This window comes from Lepidochelys kempii, chromosome 6 (genome assembly GCF_965140265.1).
Source record: "Lepidochelys kempii isolate rLepKem1 chromosome 6, rLepKem1.hap2, whole genome shotgun sequence".
NCBI lineage: Eukaryota > Metazoa > Chordata > Testudines > Cheloniidae > Lepidochelys > Lepidochelys kempii.
In genome coordinates this window covers 2,164,693-2,186,980 of record NC_133261.1, presented here as the reverse complement: position 1 = coordinate 2,186,980, position 22,288 = coordinate 2,164,693, and the positions used below count along the sequence as shown (strand labels likewise).

Here is a 22,288-nt window from a genome sequence, read left to right as displayed (position 1 = left end):
GCTCACCCGGTGCCGAGATGCAGCCACCTGTGGGTAGGGCAACTGGGGGACAGACCCTTGTCAATTTCACCCCCCCCACACACACCGCCCCCCCCCCCCACACACACAGAGCCTGGCACCGAAAGGACTCCCACCCCCGGACTCACCTGCCGGATGTTCTGCCCCACATACTCAATCACCATCTCATCGGCAGCGATCGGCTCCATGGCGAACAGGCCCCACTCGTGGATACGGCTCCGGCCAAACCGCAGCTTCTTCTTACGGAACTGGAGTGAGGGTTACGGTACTGGTGTGACTGGGACACACTGGTCTTAGGGGCAGTCATGTCCCTGCACCGAACTGCTGCCCCACACCCTGCTGCACAGGGCCCCTAGAGCCGCAGTGGGCAAGGGGGCCAGGGCTGACCGCCAGGGGAGAGCGCCCCCTGCTGAGCCCTCCGCCCCCCTCCCTGCAGCACAGGGCCCCCTAGTGCATTGGGGTCAGTGCCTCCCAAGACATCCTCTGCCCTTCTGCAGCCAGGGAAGCCGGTCCTGCCCCACATGCCCCACCGAGGATCCGCAGCGCTGAGCACGTACCTTGAGCTGATTGAGCTTCAGCAAGTCGCTGTCCAGGATGGCAGAGGAGCCGATGGCGCTGAGCAGACGCCGCTGCTCCGACCTCCGCTCCGACAGGATGCGGTTGGTGCCCTGGGAGACGGCGGGAGAGGGGGTTAGAGCATCTGTCCCCGCAAAAGGGATCACACCACCGACGCCCCCACCCACTCTCCAAGTCTGCAAGGGGAACAGGCGATCGGGGATGATTCAGCCCTGGGTGGGGACAAGCGAGATGGGCCCGACTGGGGCATCTCCATTTCTGCCAGGGGAACAGGCAGTCAGGGACAATCCTGCCCCAAGTGGAGATGGGCCCCCCAGGGCGTCTCCATCTCTGCCAGGGGCTCAGGCTGCCGGGGACGCTCCTGATACCTGGGTGTCCATCACCTCCAGCTCCTGTGCCGTCACAGGACACACGTCGAGATATTTGTCCTTCTCCTTTTTGCTGATGGGGTAGTAGCCTTCACTGCGGGCACAGCCAGTCTGGTGCTCCCGCAGGTCCGACGACTTCCGCTTCCGCTTGGGGTTGGCAATGTTGGTGAGTGGGGGCAGAGGTTAAGGAAAAGGCCGGCTGGGAGAGACCAACATGCCCAGACTCCTCATCCCCTCCACGGGACAGGATCCATGGGCTGTTCAGCCTCTCTCGGGCTGGCAGCATCAGGCTGTGCCAACAGGGGCAGACAGGGATGCCAACCGCTCAGGCCACAGGGTACAGATCCCACAATCTCATGTTCTCTAGGACACCAGGCATTCAGCTGACTGCTAAACCTCTGGGGCCTTATGGGAGCCAGCGCCCCCAGAGGGGAAGGGTCCCGTGTCCCATTTCTCACTCCCTGAGCCAGCAGGTCCCTCACCCTGGGGCCAGATTGGAGCCAGCTCCCCCTAGAGGGGAACCCCCCCTGCTCCCCGTCACCTTCCCCACCTCCAGCCCCGTGCTGAACGGGATGGGAGCCAGCACCCCCTAGAGGGGAAAGGTCCCGTGTCCCATTGCCAGCCCCCCTCCACCCCACCTGGGATGGGATGGGAGCCAGCGCCCCCCCAGAGGCTCCACAGTAAGGATATTGGTGTGGTGCACCCAGTGGGTGTCGTTGAGCCAGTCGGTGCTGTTGTCCTCCTGCAGCAGGCGCTCGTAGGTGAGTTTCAGGTAGTGCATGTCCTCCACGTCCAGTCCCGAGTTCCAGATGTCGTAGAGGATGGTCATCTGCTCGAACTCGCTGCGGGTCTCGAAGGAGGGAAGGGGCTGAGGCCAGGGCTTGTGCGAGTGGGAGCGCAGCGTCCGCCGGCGCGTCTCGCCAGCGTCAGCGTCCTCGCTCTCCTCCTCCTCTTCTTCGCTCTCCGAGGGGCAGGGCTCCGAGGCCGGGGAGTCCGGTGCCTCCTCTTTGTCTCGGTGTCGCTTCCTCCTGGCCCGCTCCTCCCCAGCCAGTGCCAGGAGGGCGCCCACCTCGGGCTCAGCCTTGGCCTCGCTGGCCTCCGCCACCACCTCCTCCGGCGCCTCCAGCACCTCCCCGACGTGCCCTCCGAAGAGATCCACCCGCAGCAGCTCAGCTGGGCCCGGGGCCGCCTCCTCGGCCTTGGCTGCTCTCCGGGGAGCTGGCGGTGCCGCTCTCACAGCCATGGCGTAGTTGTGCTCCAGGAGGATGCTGTTGTCTCGGGGTGCAGGCAGGGCGCGGGGGGGCGACTGCTCCTCCGCCTCATCGGACGTCTCCGTGCCCTCCGAATCCTCAGCCTCCTCTTTGGCGCAGCCAATGGGCATCTTCAGGGCGATGTCTGCCAGCACGGCCAGGTCCACGCCGCCCTCCTCGGGCTGGTTGGCCAGCTCCAGGAGGGACGAGGCGCCCAGCTGCTCCCGAAGCCGCAGCCGCTCGGCCTCCCCGCTGGCCAGGGGCCGGGGGGGCTCTGAGGAGCGGGAACGGGAGCGACGGCGGCTGCCGGCAGGTGGCTCCTCGGCCCAGCACTTCACCAGCGAGGCGTGGTCGGCCGGCAGGTTGCTGATGGTTCTTGGGCTGGCTTTGGGGGGCTCCCGCTTACGCCCCCCACTGAAGGGAGGCTTGGGGGCAGGGGGCGGCGTGGCAGGGCGGGGGGTGTCCTGCGCTAAGGGCACTTGGGGCATTGGCGAGGCGGGTTCCACAGGCACTACCAGGGGGGACGCTAGCTCCTCGGCAGGGGGCGGGGGAGGAAGGGGAAGCGGGGGCGGGGCTGCTTCGGCCACCTTCTCTGCCCCCGCCTTGGCCACCTCCTCCTCGCCAGGGGCTGAGAAGGAGACTGTTTTCCGGCGCTTCTTGGGGGGTGGCAGGAGGGGGATGGGCGAGGAGGGGCGGGGAGTCAGCTCAGCCTCACGCTCCTCCGGGGGGGCGGCTTTCTGCTCCGCTGCGGGCTCTGTGAGGAGGGAGATCACGGGGGTTAGAGACCCCCCCAACCACACACCGAGATGGAACCCAGGGCCCCTCACTGCCTCCTGGCCTGGCCCGTCCTGCAGCCCACTTCAGTGCCTCCCACCACAGGCCTCAGCCGGAAGAGCCTTTGTCAGCTCAACCCTTTCCCGACAGGGCCCCCATCCTGCCGTCCGTGGGCCCCGACACATGGCATGATATCCCTGATCTCCAACAACGTACTCTCACCCTCCGCTCCTGCCAGACGGGGCATCTCCATCTCTGCCAGGGAGCAGATGGCTGGGGACGACCCTGCCCCGGGTGGGCATGGGCGAGATGGGCCCAAATGGGGCATCTCCATCTCTACCAAGGTCGGGGAAAACCCTGCCCTGGGTGGAGGCAGGTGAGATGGGCCCGGATGGGGTCTCTCCATCTCTGCCGGGAAGCAGACGGTTGGGAACGATGCTGCCCTTCCTGAGGGGATGGATGTAATTGGTTATGTACCTAGCGTGGCCTCTTTGACCTTCTCCAGTTCCGTGCCTGCCAAGGACGCAGCTTTGCTCTCCTTCCCTGCTGGCTCCACGGGGCAGCTGTCCATGGTGGACTCGTCCATGGTGTTCTCCGCTTCGTCCGAGGAGGAGGAGGAGGAGGAGGACGAGCTGCTCTCAGAGTCCGAAGCGCTGTCGCTGTCTTCGTCTGATTCCTCGTAGAGGGAGTATATAGAGGAGTCCTCGCTCTCTGCTGCTTCTAGGCAAAGCAAAGGGCAGCTCAGTCTCCACTGTATAGCGATCTATTGTCGCGATGCAGCCACCTCTGGGGAGGAGCAGCTGGGAACAGCCGCACAGTGACTGCACAGGGATGGCTCTTCCCGTGCCACGATGCAGCCACCTCTGGGGAGGAGCAGCTGGGAACAGCCACACAGTGACTGCACAGGGATGGCTCTTCCCGTGCCACGATGCAGCCACCTCTGGGGAGGAGCAGCTGGGAACAGCCGCACAGTGACTGCACAGGGGTGGCTCTCCCCGTGCCACGATGCAGCCACCTCTGGGGCGGGGCAGCTGGGAACAGCTGCACAGTGACTGCACAGGGATGGCTCTTCCCGTGCCACGATGCAGCCACCTCTGGGGAGGAGCAGCTGGGAACAGCTGCACAGTGACTGCACAGGGATGGCTCTCCCCGTGCTGAGATGCAGCCACCTCTGGGGCGGGGCAGCTGGGAACAGCTGCACAGTGACGCCTCTCCCCGTGCTGAGATGCAGCCACCTCTGGGGAGGAGCAGCTGGGAACAGCTGCACAGTGACTGCACAGGGATGGCTCTCCCCGTGCTGAGATGCAGCCACCTCTGGGGCAGGGCAGCTGGGAACAGCCGCACAGTAACTCTGCACAGGGATGCGCGGCAGCTGAGGAACAGTGCTACCACATGGGGGCGGCTCGCCCAGTGCTGGGGGGCAGCTGGGTAACAGCCCCACACAAACATTCAATCTTTCGGGGGGAAGCGATGGAGAGTTCTGCGTTGGGCTGGATGCACAGGGGGGGCGGAGGGAGCCAGAGCGCAGCAAGCGGATCTGGCCAGCACACCGGGGTTCGTGCTCCGACCCTTGCTGAAGAGGATCCAGGACTTTTGATCACCATCGAACATCAGAGGCCTGGTCTCTGCCTCACCTGACAGATGGATCTTTATGTGCTGTTAACACTGGGCACTGGGGCCAGCACTGATTGTCAGGGCTGAGCGCCCCCTGCTGAGCCCTGCCTCGCCCCCTAGTGCCAACAATGGGAAACATCCCAGTTCTTTTACCTTCTGATTCCTCTTCCTTGTCGCTGTGTGCTGCATCCTCCTCTTCCTCCTCCTGCCGCTGCTCTTCCTCCTCCTCCTCTTCATCCGGCTCGTCGTCTTCCTCCTCCTTGAAAGGATAAAGTAGGGCACATGGAGAGAGCTCTTGGGGTTCTGGAAAGGCTGGGAGAATCTTTTACCTTTGGGGGCTCCCTGACCCCCAGGCAAACCACCCTCAACTTACCTGGGAGATGGAGTCTTCAAATGGGATGGGGAAACTGAGGCAGACAGACGGGGAAGGGATTACATGCTGGGAAGATGGGCCCGGACAGGGGGTCTCCACCTGTGCCGGGGAACAGACTGCTGGAGATGGGCTAGAAGTGGCGGCTACTCTCACCTTCTCCGAGGATGACTCTTCAGAGGTCTCTTCCCCTTCGCTGTCCAGGCAGAAGAGCTTCCGGCGCTTGCCCGGCCCCTTGATCCACTCTTCATCCCGCTTGGATCCCTTTGGTCCTTGAGCAGCCTCCTTGTCTGTGAGGGGCAAGGGCAGGGAACATTTACAGGGAGATGGACCCAGGAGTCCTGCTGGCTGCCAGCCAGCCAGCCCGCCCCCGCCCCCGGCCCCCTTCTCCAATCCACTAGAGCCCACTGCCCTCCCAGAGCTGGGGAAAGATCCCAGGAGTCCTGGCTCCAAGCCAACTACTCTAACCCACCAGACCCACTCTCCTCCCAGGGCCAGGGACAGAATCCAGGAGTCCTGGCTCCCAGCCCCCACTATTTTAACCCACTAGAACCAGCTCCCCTCCCAGTGCTGGGGATAGAACCCAGCTGTCCTGGCTCAAAGCCCCCCCCACTCTAACCCACAAGACCCCACTGCCATCCCAAAGGTAGGGGGAGAATCGAGGCTCCCCGCTCTCACCCACTAAACTGCCACCCCCCTCCCAGGGCCGGGGATAGAACTCCCAGTCCCACTGACACCGCTCACAAGAGACTGCTCACCATCCTCCTCCTCCTCCTCTGCGGGAGTGGAAGGCCGGGGTCGCGTCTCTTCACTGCCCTCCGAGATCTCAGAAGGCTCTTTCCTTTTCACCTGCAAAGAGCACAGTGGCTGCCAGGGACAGGAGCAGCTTGCGGAGTTGACAGGCTAAGAGCAGGCGCCCCCTTGAGGGGAAAGGCCCCATGTCCATCTGACCCCCGTCACCCCATCAGCCAGCCAGTCCCACGCCCTGGGACCAGATGAGAGCCAGCGTCCCCCAAAGGGGAAAGGCCCCATGTCCATTCCCTGCCCCCCCATCAGCCAGCCAGTCCCACGCCCTGGGACCAGATGAGAGCCAGCGTCCCCCAAAGGGGACAGGCCCCATGTCCATTCCCAGGCAGCTGAGGTACATTTACCTTGAAGGATGGGAGCCTGAGTGCCCCACGGAGGCCGGTTCCGAAGCTGAAGCCCTCGAGGCTGACGGTGCCGCCGCTCTTGGCCCAGTCGACCAAGGACAGCAGGGCCGGATCTTTGAGTTTGGTTTTCTCCTTCTCCTCCTCCTTGGCCTGTTGCTTGGCTGCGTTTTGGAAGGGCTGAAGCCAGGACACCCTATTATAACTCTGCCAAGAGCCACGTGACAAGGCCCCACGCCGGGGGGGGGGCTGAGTTCTGCCTTGGGAACGGCACGGGGTGCAGAAGTGCACATTGAACCCAGCCCCCCTGCTCTAACCCACTAGACCCCACTCCCGTCCCAGAGCTGGGAACTGAACCCAGGAGTCCTCACTCCCAGGCCCAGCCCCCATTCAAACCCACCAGACCCTCTGCCCTCCCAAGGGTGGAATAGAATCCAGGCACATCCTGACTTCCAGCCCCCACTCTGAAAATGGAACCCACCCCCCTTTCCGACAAGGCCTGAGTCAGGAACAGTGCCAACCAGTGGCTTGACACAGTGAGGGGTGGGGGCACGCCCTCAGCATCTGGAAATGGGGAAGCGGGAGGGAGATAAAAGGGCTGGAGGGGCTCATGGCTGCGGGGATGGAGAGGCACACTCCTGCACCACCCAGTAGGCTGGCGGTAGGGTGCGGGGGAGCGGTCAGTGCTCTGATTTCCAGGGGGTTGGTGGAGAGGGGGAGAGATACCAGGGCTGGAGGCTGGGGAGGTCCCACTGCTCCAACTCACAACGGGCTGGAGGCTGGGGAGGCCCCACTGCTCCAATAGTGGGGGGCTCCTGGCTCTCACCTTGGCTTTCTGCTCCTTGCGCTCCCACCACTTGTCGAAGGTGCTGAAGGCCACATTCTCCACCATCTTGCGGTTGAGGTCACGCTGCATGATGCTCTTCATCTCCTGCGTTAGGGTGGCCAGGACGCTGTCCACAGTGGAGGCATGTGGGTCGCAGGGTGCCTCCTCCTGGTAGCCCCACGTCGCTGCCCGGTAGTCCAGCAGTCGCTGCGGTTGTGACGGGGGCGGCGGAGGCGGGGGCTGCTCCGAGCCGGGCGGTGGCTCCTCGGTGCTGGCTGGCTGCTGCAGGAAAAGCTGGTCTCTCGGGAAGTGGCGGCTGTCCTGGTCCAGCAGGTAGTGCCCATAGAGTGGGTGGCTGGCGAACGCTGCCTCCTGATGGTAGGGGAAGGGCTCTTCGAACTGCCCCTTGCCCTGTCGCAGCTGGTGCAGCCGGCTCAGCATCTGGGTCTGCATCTGGAAGGACATGGGCATCCCGCCCCACTGGTTGCCCAGCCGGTTCATCAGCTCCAGGGAGTTAACGAAGTCATAGATGTGGGGGGGAGCAGCCGCCCCGGGTCCTGTGCCCGCCGTGCCTGCCTGCGCCCCGTAGTCCGGGAGGCCCGGCGCCTGCAGGTGGTGGGGCGGTGGGGCCTGGGGGTAGTCGGCCTCGCCCGTCAGGTGGGGCAGGGAGACTGACATGAGGGGCTGCAGTGGGTAGGTAGGGGGCGGCTCCGGCGGGTGGGCGAAGGCCGAGACACCCAGCGGGAGGTGGCCGAGGCCCGCAGGCAGCACCGGGAAGTGTGGATCGGCCGGCGCCGACCCCGTGGGCTCCTCCTCCGCCTCCTCCTCCGAGATCTCCATGTCCTCGCCCGATGACTGCTGGGAGGCCTAGGGAAGGAGGCGGGGTTATGACACGCCCCCCCTGTTCCAGCAACAGGCCCTGTCCTACCCAGACACCCGCCGCCCCCTCCCGCAGCACTCCCACCCCCACCCCACCCTCCAATCCCACCCCTCTCCTCCCTCTGCAAACCCACATCATCCCCACAAGTCCTGGCTCCCAGCCCCCCTGCTCTAACCCACTAGATCCCACTCCCCTCCCACAATTGCTGATAGAACCCAGGAGTCCTGACTCCCAGCGCCCCCCTTCCCCCGCCCTCTAATGCACTAGACCCCACCCCCTCCCAGACCCCAGAAGCAGCATCTCACCCTGTCCTGCCCGTTGGCCTTAGGCGACTCTACCCCGGCGTCCGGAGCTGGTACCACATCCTCAAAGCTGACAGGCAGGGGTGGGGGCGGGGTGCAGGGCCCATGCGGTTCTGCCCCCTTTGCCCCCGCCTTGCCCCCTTCCTCCTCGTCTTCCTCAGTGTCTGAATTGAGGAAGGAGAACTTGGACCTCTGCTCCTTCAGCAGCATCTCAATGCGCGAATCCAGGCTGCTGTGGTGGGCAAATGGGACGCTCTCATTGGTGGTCTCTGGTGCCGGGGAGCCCAAACGGGCCGGCGAGGCCTGGGGGGCCGGCGACTGGGCCTGATCTTCAGCGCTGGCAGCCGCAGGGCTGGGCTCTTCCTTGCTTTCCTGAGCCAGAAATTCCGTGGGGGGCAGGGAGTTGGCAGCAAAGGTCTCAGCCGTGGGCAGCAGCCGGTAATCCTGATCACAGGGGTGTGGCTCCGGGGGTAGCGGGAAGGGCTCCAGGGGGGCCGGGTAGGGAGGGTAGATGGCACTAGGGGCTGTGAAGGACTCCCCTTGCTGGCTGAAGCTGTGGCTGTTCTGGAAGAGGGTCCCATCCGGCGTGGCTGGAGCCACGGGGTAAGAAGCTGCTGTGGTGGAAGCGGAGGAGGAAGAGGAAGAAGAAGAGGAGGAGGAGGAAGAGGAAGAAGAGGAGGAGGAGGAAGAAGAGGAAGAAGAAGCAGGGGTGGGATCCTCCCGCTGGGGGCGCTCCCGGTGCCGGGACTGATAAGTGGAGTCCTCTCTTTGGTGGGAGCGGTGGCCGGAGGAAGAGGAGGAGTGGTGGGAGGAGGAGCGTCCCTCGGAGGAGTGACGGCGCTGGTAGCGACTGCCTGCCCCCTCGTACTGCTGGTTGTAGGGCGAGTAGTGGGGGTCATTGGGGCGGTAGTGCGAGGAGGAGGCGGTGGCGGCAGCTGTGGAGGAGGAGGAAGAGGCGGCGGCGGCGGAGGCAGAGTAGTGTCGGCGGGAATACGACTCCGGGTAGCTGTTCTCGTGTCTGCGGGACTTGTAGGAGGTCGGCTCCGGGTGATAGCTGGAGTAGCTGGGCGTGCCTTGCCTAGGAGATGGGGGAGGAAAGACCCAGGCAGTGAAATCCGGGCACTGCAGGAACAGCTGTTAGACCCACCGCTGCTCACACCGAGCTGCAGCCACTGCTGGGTAGGGGCAGCTGGACCACAGCCACACACAACGCCGGCTCATCCAGCACTGAGATACCGAGGCCAGCCCTGACTGCCAAAGGAGAGCGGCCCCTACTGAGGCCCTGCCCCCTAGCACAGCGCCCCCTAGCACTGCACTGACTGCCAGGGGAGAGCGCACCCTGCTGACTCCCTTCCCTGCAACACAGCGCCCCCTAGTGCCACACAGGGGCCAGCACTGACTCCGGGGGGGAGCGGCCCCTACTGAGCCCCTGCCCTGCTCCCTGCAGCACAGTGCCCCCTAGTGCCACACTGGGGCATTGGGGCCTGGAACTGACTGCCGGGGAAAGCACCCACCACTGAGCCCCTGCCCCACTCCCTGCAGCACCCTCTCAGTCTCCCATCCAGGCTCAGCTCCAGCCCAGCTGCTTGGAGTGAGCATCAATGGAGCAGGGAAGCTGAGCGGTAGGTCCAGCAGAGAGTGCAGAGCAGGTACCTGCTGGAGTAGGCCGAGTCTTGGGAATACGGCGTTCCTCCTCGGGGGGTGTGCGGGGTCCCCTGGGACGACTGGGGGGTAAACTGACCATAGAACGAGGGGGTGTCCTGGCGAGCACTGGAGTATGGGGTGTCCTGAGAGCAAGGGGTCCCATTGCCGGGCGTCGAACCCACAGTGCTGGCTGAGTAGGAGGAGTCGGTGGACTGGCGCCGTCGGGACTCTGACTACAGGAGGAAGGAAAAGAAGTTTAAAGACATCTGGGGCGGGGCAGCTGGGAACCGCCACACAGCGACACCGCATGGGGATGGCTCGCCTGGCTCTGAGATGCAGCCACCTCTGGGGCGGGGCAGCTGGGGACCGCTACACAGCGACACCGCACGGGGATGGCTCGCCCGGCTCTGAGATACAGCCACCTCTGGGGCGGGGCAGCTGGGAACCGCCACACAGCGACACCGCATGGGGATGGCTCGCCCGGCTCTGAGATGCAGCCACCTCTGGGGCAGGGCAGCTGGAGAACAGCCACACACAGCACTGCACAGGGGTGGCTCGCCAGGCTCTGAGATGCAGCCACCTCTGGGGCAGGGCAGCTGGGGAACAGCCACACACAGCACTGCACAGGGGTGGCTCGCCAGGCACTCAGATGCAGGCACCCCTGGACAGGAGCACCTGAAGGACAGCTGCACAGCAGCGCCACATGGGGATGGCTCACCTGGCAGTGAGATGCAGCCAGCTCTGGGGCGATGCAGCAGGATAATGGCTACACACAACGCTGCACAGGGATGGCTTGCCTGGAGCTGAGATGCAGCCACCTCTTGGGCAGCTGGAGAACAGTTTGTAGCTCTGACAAGTCAGGCTACTTATTCCCAATCCTAAACATGGCCATCGGTGCCCGAATTTGAGACGTGGAGTAAGAGCCTGGCTCCCAGCCCACCCCGCCAGCCTCCTGTACCGTCTCAGCCTGGGTCACAGGCGCTGGGAATTTCTCGCTCAGAGATTTGCCCCCGGTGGGAACAGTCTGAGGGGTGTAGGAGCCGTTGACGATCAGCTCATAGTACTTCATCCGCTGCTGTCCTGTAGGGGCAGGGAGAGAGCACATTTGAGAGAAAAGGTCAGGCTTGGTAATTCTAGTCGGTGATTCACGATGCAGCCGCTCCTGGGGCAGAGCACAACAGCGACATCGAATACCACTAAATGGCACCCACCCCATTTTTCCAGTTTGCTGACAGAACGGCTCAGCTAAGCGGTGATCGCAGCATATCCGGGAGGTGGAAAGACAGAGTGGGACTCTTAGGGAAACAGGAAGCCAGCCAGATACAGAGTCCTGGCACATCTGGGGTCCTTTATGGAATGGGGATGGCACAAGGATGAGTGAAAGGCGGCAGCAACCGGCCATTCTTCGTCCCAGCAGCTTCCCTCAGAAGGAAGCTGGGGCTTAAGCTGGGTCACCGTGCTGGCCGTCTGATCTCGGCTGCCCCTACGGCTGCCCCCTTGATCAATCCCTGGGGCACAGTTTAGTTTCCTGAAGACTGAGCTGCTTCAGTCTAAAGTCTCTGGGCTCCGTATAGGGGTGTACGGGCACAAACCACCAGCCTGGGTCATACAGGAGGCCAAATTAGATGTTCCGTTGGTCCCTTCTGGCCTGAAACGATGACACGCAACGGGTGCAAGGGTCCGATTTGGGATTTCCCTCTGTTATCACACAAAGAGGAGCCAGCTACCACAGGATCCCAGCAGAGAAAACCAGTCCCAATGGGGAGATGCCAGGGGTCGGAGACGAGAAGCACTCTCTGACCCCAATGGGGAGGTATTTAAAATACAAGACACCTCCTGCGGAGGACGCTTCCCAGGTGACTGGAGGGTGACAAGATCTGCTCTAGCTGACAGGAGCTGTGGGCCTGGGTTATCCAGGAGGTCAGACCAGATGCAGGCTCTGAATGCCTGCAGGAACCAGATGCACTCCTGCATTCCGAACAGAGCCTAAGGGTCCCCTGCCCCCCACCCCTTCTGCGAGCGCAGCCACCCCTGCCACGTGGCGGGTCTTTGACCGGAGAGGTTTCAGCCACTTTCCTTAGAAAGTTGTTGGCATCCTGTTGCCAGTTAAGGGCCTAGATCCCCAGCTGGGGGACTGAGGGAAGAGCACCCCCTACTGAGCCCCCAACACTGCTACATTGTCTTCATTCCCATTGGCTTTTAAGGAGCGACAGTGATTTGCACCAGCTGGGGAACTGACCCACAGGGAAAGGAATGAACCACAATGGGGAGCATGGGGCCCAAGGAGAGGGGAGGGAAGGGCTCCAAGGTGAGGTTGGTACCTTTGATGTCCAGCTGGGCGTGGATGATGTTGCCCATGACCGAGGTGTTATGCAGGTTCTTCACAGTCTCCTTGGCTCCACGGGTGCTGGTGAAAAGCACCTTGGCCAGGCCCAGGTGCTTGCGGTTCTTGGGGTTGTAGAGAATCTCGATCTCCTCGATCTCCCCATACTTCTTGCACATCTCGGCCAGGAAGGGCTCCTTGATGTTGTCATTCAGCCGGGCGAAGGTCACCTCCTTCAGCGGGATCTGCCCAATGTAGAACTCGTCCAGCTGCCACCGGGGAGAGGGGAAAGATCAGCACCCACACACTGACCCCCATCGGCCTCCAGGCAGGGGGAATGGGCCCCTTCCCACCTAGGGGGCACCAGCTGTGATCCAGCACCAGGGCAGAGGGACTGACTGGCTGGCTCAGGGGTAGGGAATGGGACACAGGGCCTTTCCCCTCTAGGGGGCACTGGCTCCAACGCAGGCCCATGTGGGGAGAATCCCACCTACCCCTCTTCACTACACAGCAGCCCCCAGTGGCCAAAAGGCTCTGGAAGATGGCTAGATCCCAGCACACATCCAGATGGGAATGGCCTAGCTGAAGGATTAGCAGCTCACTGAGAGCCGCTGCAGTAGGCTCCCTGGTGCTGGCTCAGGGAGCGGCAGAGGGGAGCTTGCTGTCATACTAGGGAGCTGGGACGCTCCAGGGAGACCTGAGACCAGGCAAACCCCGCCCTGCTTACCTTGAACTTGGGAACAGGGAGCGACAGGTCTCTGTGCTTGGACCATATCCTGCGTGGCCGGGGGTCTCGTACGTCACCCACAGGAGTATATCCTGAATCCTGGGGCGGGAGGAAGAAAGGTTAGCTGAAGGTTATCTTGCAAAGGACCTCAGTGGGTACCTGGACCAGAAAGACATGGGTATTAGGACTCCCAGATTTTATCCCTGGCTCTGGGAGCAGAGTGGGGGCTAGTGGTTAGAACAGGGGGCTGGCAGTCAGGACTCCTGAGTTCAGTTCCTGTTCTCTGGATTGTCTAGGACACAAGACAGCATTCATGTTTGAACAAGAGCATACAATAATCACCCCTAGCTCTTAAGTCACACACTCTCATAAATCTCAGAACACTTTACAAGGGAAGTCAGGCTCACTAACTCCATTTTAAAGAAGGGGAAACTGAATCACAGTGGGAGACAGTGACTTGCCCAGGGTTACCCAACAAGCCAGTGGCAGTAACTCAGGTCTCCAGAATCCCAGCCCAATGCTCTACTCACTAGGCCATGCTACCATAACATCCAATCTTCATTTTAAAATGCCAGGGATGGAGAATCTACCAATTTACCAACTGGTAAATTTTTCCAACAGTGAATTCCCCTCACTTACACCTGATTTCCAGTCTGACTGTGTCTGGCTTCCACTTCCAGCCACTGGATTGTGTTAGACCTTCGTTTGCTGGATTGCAGGGCCCATTATCAAATGTTTGTTCCCAAAGGAGATACTTACAGCAAGGTTCGCGGCGATTAGATTTTTATCTGTAAACGTTGTTTTCGCTGTACGCACACAAACTGACAAAAAATATTTCCTTCAATAATAACTGAAATTTACATCTAGGCAAAGTAAGAAAAATGCTGCTTGAGAGTTTTTTTTTTGACATGGGATGCTGACAATGTGTGTTTGAATGGTTATAAACCTTGAACTTTTTGAATGTCAGTGTCTGCGGTCATTAATTATTGTTCCATCCCCCCATAACTTTACCTGTGAAAATCTAAATTGATAAAAATCGAAAGAGCTGCTTTAAAAGAAACATGGATATTATCCATCATAATTATACAAGAAAAACTGAATTCTGCTAAGCCTACTTACAGATTGTTACCCCTTCCCTTTCCCCATGTGGTGGATTTCTCTGCATTTGTTTTAACATGGTTTTATTTTCGTATAGCACTCTTCTCACACTATAGAAGGACAGCTGTGTTCTCGATTGGCATCCTGCGATCTCTAGGGGCTAATATTTGTTTCACAGAGACAAAATCAGAGCCCTAATCTAGAGAAGTCAAGTTCTCAGCTCCAGCACGCAGGGCTCATTCTCTTATGAAGGGCTCTGGGGAAGGTGATAGGTCAGCTTAATCAAGGGTTTTTATCTGAGGTTAGCTATGGTTATTGTTATTCCTACCGGCTGTCATGAGCAACTTGAACTAGTCAATTTCAGAAGTGGTTTCACAGAGGAACTGGAATCAGATTGCTAGGTTATGTGATTTCCAACTGTGCTATGTATATTCATAGATTCCAGAAAAGCTCATTGTGATCATCTAGTCTGACCTCCTTTGTAACACAGGCCATAGAACTTCTCCCAAACAATTCCTAGAGCAGATCTTTTAGAAAAGCTATCCAACCTTGATTTTAAAATGGTCATTGATGGGGAATCCACCACGACCCCTGCTGAATTGTTCCAATGGTTAATTACTCTCACTGTTAAAAATCTACACTTTATAAACAAGTTTCTCTCCCCTCCCTGCTGCTCTGGGAAAGACCCCAACAAAACAACAGCAGGGGAAAGGGACTGTCAAGGAAGGGAGTGAAACTGACCAGACATAAAGCAATCAAACGAAGGCTGGGAAGGGGTAGGAGTGCTCTCTCTAAACATATATAATCTATAGGGGAGATACTGTTATTTACATATGGGATCTCAGCAGTCAGATACCACATGTATATAATCTATCCTCTACTCCAATATGTTATATTATATAAATACACACAGTCCGGGGATAGATTATATCTAAATATAGGCTCTGATTGCTCAGATTATATATTGTACAACCTATTCCCATCCCACGATTATATGTATTATCATATACCCTGTACATAATATATATGTGGGGGGGATTTGACTGAGGGTGCTTTTAGATATACAGTGTTTCTTTAGGCAGAGATTTTGATGCAATGCACAGTTAGCCTGTGGAATTCACTGCTTTGAGGCCAAGAGCTAAGCAAAATTCTAAGGAAGCCAGGACTTTTCTGAGGATAATGAGAAGATCCATGGTTGTAGCGGTAAATATCAAAGAGACAGGCATTTTGCATGGGATATAAACCCTCATGCAAGAGGGTGCAAGCTCTGATGGGGGCTAGAAAGAAATTTGCCCAAAGGGGCAGGTTATTCCAGAATTGTCCCCTTCCTCTGAAGCAGTTGGTGCTGGCTACTGTCGGAGAAGGAAAAGAAACCTAGATGGACTGTCCGTCTGATCTGAGGTGGCAGGACACCAGGCTAAATGGGCACATAGGTCTGATCTGAGCAAGTGGGATACCAACCTATATGGGCCCACAGGTTTGATCTGGGGCAGCAGGGATGGGGGCAGGTGATCTAGATGGGCCCATGTGTCTGATCCAGGGCAAGAGGGATACTAAGTTAGACTGGCCCATAGGTTTGATCCAGGGTGGAAGGGAGGAGGTGTGATATCAGACTAGATGGGCCCATGAGCCTAAACCAGGGCGGCATGGTAAGGGCAGGATACCAAGCTAAATGGGCCCAGAGGTCTGATCTGGGCGGGTCAGGGATGGGGAGCAAAATATCAGGCTAGATGGACCCATGGGTCCAATCTGTGGTGGCAATTATGTTTCTAATTACGCATTTTGTTTGAAACCTGTAGCAAAGTCTTCTCTCTTTGGACACTGGTAACCACCTAGGGATAAAGGGTTGCCATAGGCGGGGAAAAGAAAATCTTAAGAATAAACTGCACAAGACCGCTGAGTTTCAGCTGTGGGGGGACAGGCATATTGGAACAGACAGACTCGATCAGATCCATGGGCCCATCTAGCCTGGTTTCCTGCCCCTTCTGTGTCACCCTGGGTCAGACCCATGGGCCCATCTAGATCAGCATCCTGCCCACTCCCTGTCTCTCTGGATCACATCTAGCCTGGGATCCTGTCTCTCACAAGCTTTAGAGAAAAGGATCTGGGAGACTGGCAGTGGGCTCTGCTCAATTCTGCAGCTGCACAGAGATCTGTGCGATGGGTTTTTAAGTCATGCCACTTGTCATTTATATAAATCTAAATAAAAAAACCCTGTGAGATAGAATTATGGGGTAACCTGCTGATAGGTCTATATTGTGGTAGGACCTAAAAGCCAGAATCATGGCCCAGGACCCCACTGTACTAGGTGCTGAAAAAAAAACACAGAACAAAAAGATGCTCCCTGCCCCAGAGAGCTTATGATCTAAGTATAAGACAAGAGACAACAGGTGAAGACAGAAAGACAAGCAGATGGGGAAGTACACTGAGCCACGGTGGTGAGCCCAGCACACCTTTTTGTCAGCATCACGACAACGGAGAATTTTGAGGAGGGATTTTAAGGACAATGGGGTAGCTTTGCAGCTGTTCGTGTGCAGCTCCTCACAGACAGCAGGGGTAGCCCGGGAGAAAGCACAAAAGTGCCTGTTTAAAAACATCACAAGTGAGCAGCGGCGGCCATAGGCAGACATCTCAAAAGCAAATGAGACAGGACAGATTGGGTGGGGACCAGCCGTGGAAGGGAAGACAAGCAGCTTAACTGTGATGCAATGGAGAAGGGGGAGCTAGTGTAGGGATGCAAAGTGAGGGGTGACACAGGTAAAGCGATGGGCTTGGAGAACTATCTTTGCAGCAGCATTCTGAATGCATACGAGCAAGGCAAGCCCGCATTTGTCAACGCCAGAGAAGAGGACACTGCAACGGTCCAGACGAGATCATGAGAGCCTAGGGATTGTGTTTCTTCCTCACCTGAGGCAAGCAGAAATTGGCATCTGCCTGATATATCAGGGTTTATATAGCCTAAGAAAATGTGTCAGAGATCCACACGGTCTGGTCTATGTCCCAGCCTGTGACTAATCCCTTGGGAGTGACCCTTTTACAGGGCCAAACCCCACAGGTTCACAAAGTTCCATGGTGGCAGGCCCATGTTCTCCATGAGTGGGCCTTTGGCATCAACAATCCCACGCTCTCTTCATGGCTCCCTGCAGCAAATCCAGCCTGTGGGAGGCTGGTACTGGGCCCTCAGGGTGGATAAAAATCAACGTTTTTTTTAAAAAATAAAATAAAAAAAAATCGAATTTATTTGATCTAAATCGGATTGTTTTGCTAAAATGCTTTTTGAGGAAAAAAAACCTATCTAAAGATAGTTTTAATTAAGAAGCATTATAGATCAAAGAGATCTCATCACGGAATAGGGATTAAAAATTCTAATTCTATAGGATGAGACAATATATTCATGTCATGTTTAAGAAAAGTTTTGCAAATGAGTTCCAATAGTTCATGGATTAGGGACCCAATCTTATGGGGTTCCAGGTGCTTCTGTACAGGTTATTTAGGTTAATCTTTCTATCGACCCAATGGGACTCCTGCTCAGTCTAGAAGATACCATCAGAGATGCTTAGTTTTGCAGTTCTCAAACTGAGGATTTGTGTCTCCAGAGATAACATGCTTGTTAACAGCAAAAATTATTTTAAATATATATTTATTTATTTAGAGGTGAGAAATAACAGACCTCAATCTTATTGTCCCTCTGCAAATTTGTGTACAGAGTCAATCCCTTACCTCTCTCTAAAAGTGCAAACTTTCAAAAAGCTCAATGAATAGAAGATTTCTGGGGGGCAGAATAGATCTGGACAAGGAGAAGAAGTCTGGAGATAAATGTGAGAAAGGAGGGACAGGCAGCAGAAACAAAAGTGAAACTCTTTGAGCAGCATATTCCAGAAGTCTTGAGGTCTTTCTGAGTGTAGCCTTCATTGATTTGAGATCTACCATATCATTCTCTCACTAGAAGGAAAAACCTATAATGGCAGCAGGCCGTAAGAGAGACCCAAGTTTGGGAATATTTTAATGAAGTTTCTCTACCTGTGGGTAAGACAGGCATGCATACAAAATGCAAACAGTGCAACAAAGGCATAGTTGCCCGAATGAAACATCATCATGAGAAGTGTTCCTTCTCAGGAGGAAGCTGCGTTGAAGATGATAAAAGGAACATGCAGCATCTTGAGGTTGGTAACAACCAAGAAGAATGCACTTTTATGTAGAAATCCATGATTAAATCGAGTCTTCCTGACTAGTGATTTAAATCATGATTTAAATCAAATCCACCCTGGGGTCCCTCCAGGGTGCAAGGCTCCCAGTCAGTATTTGCAGCAACACAGACAGCCTTTTCAAAACCAAGTAATTTACTAGCCACCTGGCTACAGCATCTGATAGTCCTGAGGTTAGCAAACAGAGGCAGAAGTTAAGCCCTAGTCCATTCTAGCCAAGTCAGTGCCACGAGCCAGCCCAGCAGTGAGAGATTCTCACTGTCACTTTGTCCATCCAGATGATAGCAGCTGGGGCTAGGAACACAGGGGCTAGCGGGGCTAGGAACTGCAGAAAGGCAGGCCTGCCAAGAGGACTGCCTCATTTGGATGCCAATGATGGACTTAGGGCGACATGAGCCCAGACAGGGCAGAGCACTGACTTCCTTGGTACTCTACAGAGCCCAGGTGTGATGGAAGAGTTAATTTGGGACTTTGGGTAACCCTGATCTTGCCAGAGGACTACCCCACCGCAATGTGGAAGGCATCGGAGGCTAAGCGGATCAGCTGGAGACTAGGAGGGAAACTGAGGAAGAGCCACTGCCATGCCAAGCCAGAAGGGGGCACCAGCCATGGAAAAATGTTAGATTTTACTTTTTAAAATCTTTCAATTAAACATCCTTTTCTGTGTAACATTGGATAGTCACACACAAATCTGAGGCAGGTTTGAATGCAAAGCAAGTGAGAGGATGGTACAGCACCTAGTGCCAGGGGCATGATGCTGATCCAGGAGTGGGGCTACGTAGTGCTAATGCCAAACAAAACGTTTACTGGCTCAATGTTTTCCTAATCTGCCAGGTCTCTGTCTAGAGTCACCTGTTGTCACCTGTCTCGTACTTAGTTTGGCAGCTCTATGAGGCAGGGACTGTTATGTCTGCCCAATGCCTAGCACGATGGGGTCTTGGGCCAGGACTGGGCTCCTAGGCACTACCATAATATACCTAATAAATAACAGACAGCCCCTGGCACAACGGCCACCTGGTCCATGACTGGGCTCCTAAAGGTTACAGTGACATAAACAACAGGAGTGTCACCCACTTCGTAGCTTCTGTCAGCCAAGCACAATGCCCACTTTAGGGGCTCCTGGCATCCCTAGATCCCGGCCCCCACCAAGATCCCTGGATATTCCCCTTTCATCCCCCATATTTCAGGGACTCCCTGCAACCCCCCACCACCAGGACTGTGTTCTCTCCCCCGCCCCCATCTTCCCATGCCAGGGGCCAGGTATGTCCCCAATACCCAAGAGGCTCTTTGTATCCCATGTCCCCACATTCCTCTGATGTCAGGGGTTCTGTGTCCCACATTCCTCTCTTCCCCTTACCACGGCTGTCTCTCACCCATCCCCACCAATAGCAGGGGATCTGTGCCCGCCCCCCATGCCTCCTGTGCCATATACCAGGGGTTGTGCATGGCCCTCCATGTCCCAAAGGGCCAGGTGACAAAGACCAGGCCCACAGGGAAAACCACCATGGCCTGCAGCTCAATAAGAGGGTGCGAAACCGAGTGTGACGCTAGGGAGAGGAGAGCTGGGAGACACACTCTCTAAATAGGGCTGGGAGCATAGAAAGAGGTCCTGGGAAACGGGACAGTATGGATTGGCAAGAAGATAGCCCAGTTATTTAGGGCCCCCAGGGACAGCGTGGGTGCCACTTCACATGAGGGTGCAGCAATCATTGCTAATGGGGGAGGCTGAAGGGAGTGAGCAGAGGCCTGGGAGCCGACTGACTGGCAAATAAAAACAGAGCCTCTGAGAGGAAGGGCAAGGCTGGGTTTGAGAGTGTTTGAATCGCTGGTTTATACCCCAAAAGGAGGTGGACTTTGGGGAGCGCTGGGAGCCGGAAAATGACAAACAGAAGGGGAAACTGAGGCACGGTAGGGCAACACCATGTGGAATTTAACAGACATTATGGGAGCACTTCTCCTCCCGAGATTTGCAAAAGGTTTTTACAACTCATCACCCACCCTTGGTGTTTTATTGGCTTCAACGGGCGTCCCTGGTGCAGGGCAGCAAGGTACATCAGAAACACACGCGCGTTCAGGATGAGGAAATGGAGGAACAGGACTTGATATGCATAGCACCACCTACCACCCCGTGGTTTACAACTTAGCCACAATATGACATGACAGCAAGTGAGAACACTTTGTGGTTCAGCAGCCCTTTTCACAAGTAGACCCACTGTGCTTTACCCAGAGCAATTAGTGACCCTCACAAACCCACCCACCAAGCTTTCACCCTATTTTACACATGAAGAAACTGAGGCACAGAGCACAGGGAGGGACGTGCCCTAAGTTACACAATGAGACAGAAGCAGGGAAATAGAGCCCAGGAGTCCTGACCCCTAGCCTTAACTTGCTCTAACTCATTAGACCCCACTCCCCTCCCAGAGCTGGGGATAGAACCCACGAGTCCTGGCTCCCAGCCTCCACTGCTCTGATGTAGAAGCCCACAATAAGAGGTGAGCAAGTGTTGTCCACGGTGGGCCTATGCAGTGGGCTAGCACCAGATACTGCCCCAGGCAGAAGGGGAGGGAAGAAGGCTTCCTTTTCTTTGTTGGCAAGCCCCCAGCCCCCCAAATCACGCAGTGAATCCCCACTGCCACCCATGCCTGGACTCACGGGAGCACTGAAGTGGACTCCATCGTAGCGGTAGACTTTCTGCGGGGCCCGCCGCAGCGCCGGGTCAATGACGAGCTTGTAGCTTCTCCACTGGAAGTTGGGGGCTTTCTGGATGTCACCCCCACTTTCCTGATCCATTATGACTCATTTAAACTGAGAGGGAGATAGAGAGGAGAAAAACCACTATCAGCCATGTAGTACAGACACACACACGCAGTACCCCCTGCTGGCCACCTCTGGGATTGCTCTGCCACGCTGCTCGCATCTCCCGCAATCCCAGAAAGCCTCCAGGTCCAGAGAGGAAAGCGCCTCTCTATCCACTCCACCAGACACACCCCCACAAAACACAGAACCAGGAGGGCCCCTCGATCCCAGCAAGCTGGAGACCAACTAGGCTATCGAGACAAGGTTTGCCAGGATTACTGGGGAAGCCTGGAAGAATTTCAGAGAGTTCCAGGCCAAAAAGTCCCATTAGATCACCTAGTCTGACCTCTTGAATAGCATGGATCAGTCAGTTTCACCCAGGTCCCCCTGTGCTGAGCCCACTGATTTGGATTAGACCAAGTCCTCGGGAGGCTAAACTATAGCCCTTCTACCCAACTACAAGTGCTGGGTCCAGATCAGGTGGGAAAACAACTGGCCCCTCTCGGGTTCAGGTCGGACCAGCTCTCCTCCTGTCCACGGGGTTGGCGCGAAGGAGACTGCATGCCCTGTTCCTGCTGGCTGCCCGCCACCTCGCTGCACTGTGCGCACTGCAGAGTGCATGTCCTGAGGAACCCCAAGCTAGCAGAAGCAGGGCACGCAGGTTCAGCGGGAAGGGCTGGCATAGGCGGGAAAACAACTCAATCCTCATGGGCTTGGATCCGGTTTGAGTCAGGCTTAAACTTTAGGTCTGTGCAGATTCTAGACTCAGCCATTGTGAAAACAGGAAAGGCTGAGGGGGTAATAATGCTGGGCTAAATGGGCCCTTGAGTCTGATCTGAGATGGCAGGGAGAGGGCAGGATACTGGGCTAGATGGGCCCAGGGGTCTGATCTGGGGTGGTCAGAAAGGGGAAGGATACCAGGCTAGATGGGCCCCTGCGTCTGATTTAGGGTGGCAGGGATGGGGGTGGGACACTGAGTCCTCTCAAACGGCAGGGAATTGATTAGGTGAGTCATGCACAGATGATCTCATCAGGTGATCCATACCCTGTGCTGCAGATGGAGGCAACCCCCCCAGCCCCACTCCAAGGTCCCTGCAGGTCTGACCCAGGGGAAATTCCTTCCAGACCATGAATCTGGTGAGCCAGACCCACCAGCCATGCAGTTAACCACGGCGAGCTGAGTTAAGCAGCAGGTTCATAATTACTGTCAATCGGTGTTTGAACAGCATCAAAGCCAAGCGTGGGGGGAAATTCTTTAGGATGGGAAAAGAGAACTAGAAGCAACAAGGAAATTCAGGAAAATTTAGGTCAAGCCTTAGGAAATATTTCCCATGAGAGAGGAGTCTAATAAGTGATGTTCTCATCTCTC

General features: G+C 56.9%; 1 protein-coding gene across 7 annotated transcripts in view; it reads right to left on the bottom strand.

Moving 5' to 3' along the window:
• The window catches only part of SETD1A (SET domain containing 1A, histone lysine methyltransferase), a 40,565-nt gene that overhangs the window by 6,000 nt on the left and 12,277 nt on the right, over positions 1 to 22,288 (bottom strand). For 5 of the 7 annotated variants that reach the window (XR_012159270.1, XM_073346535.1, XM_073346536.1 and 2 more), the window contains 16 exons: positions 20,776 to 20,928; positions 12,821 to 12,919; positions 12,092 to 12,362; positions 10,729 to 10,850; positions 9,780 to 10,003; positions 8,130 to 9,204; positions 6,945 to 7,811; positions 6,122 to 6,298; positions 5,729 to 5,819; positions 5,127 to 5,260; positions 4,754 to 4,859; positions 3,464 to 3,706; positions 1,653 to 2,966; positions 963 to 1,132; positions 576 to 686; positions 147 to 266 (listed from right to left, as the gene is read on the bottom strand). Coding sequence is in view for 6 of the 7 variants with exons in the window: in XM_073346535.1 (XP_073202636.1) it covers positions 147 to 266; positions 576 to 686; positions 963 to 1,132; positions 1,653 to 2,966; positions 3,464 to 3,706; positions 4,754 to 4,859; positions 5,127 to 5,260; positions 5,729 to 5,819; positions 6,122 to 6,298; positions 6,945 to 7,811; positions 8,130 to 9,204; positions 9,780 to 10,003; positions 10,729 to 10,850; positions 12,092 to 12,362; positions 12,821 to 12,919; positions 20,776 to 20,913 (5,262 nt within the window). In the remaining variant the exon portion in view is untranslated. The remainder of the gene's footprint in view (positions 1 to 146; positions 267 to 575; positions 687 to 962; positions 1,133 to 1,652; positions 2,967 to 3,463; positions 3,707 to 4,753; positions 4,860 to 5,126; positions 5,261 to 5,728; positions 5,820 to 6,121; positions 6,299 to 6,944; positions 7,812 to 8,129; positions 9,205 to 9,779; positions 10,004 to 10,728; positions 10,851 to 12,091; positions 12,363 to 12,820; positions 12,920 to 20,775; positions 20,929 to 22,288) is intronic. The other 2 variants (XM_073346538.1, XM_073346539.1) reach the window with 2 other exon arrangements.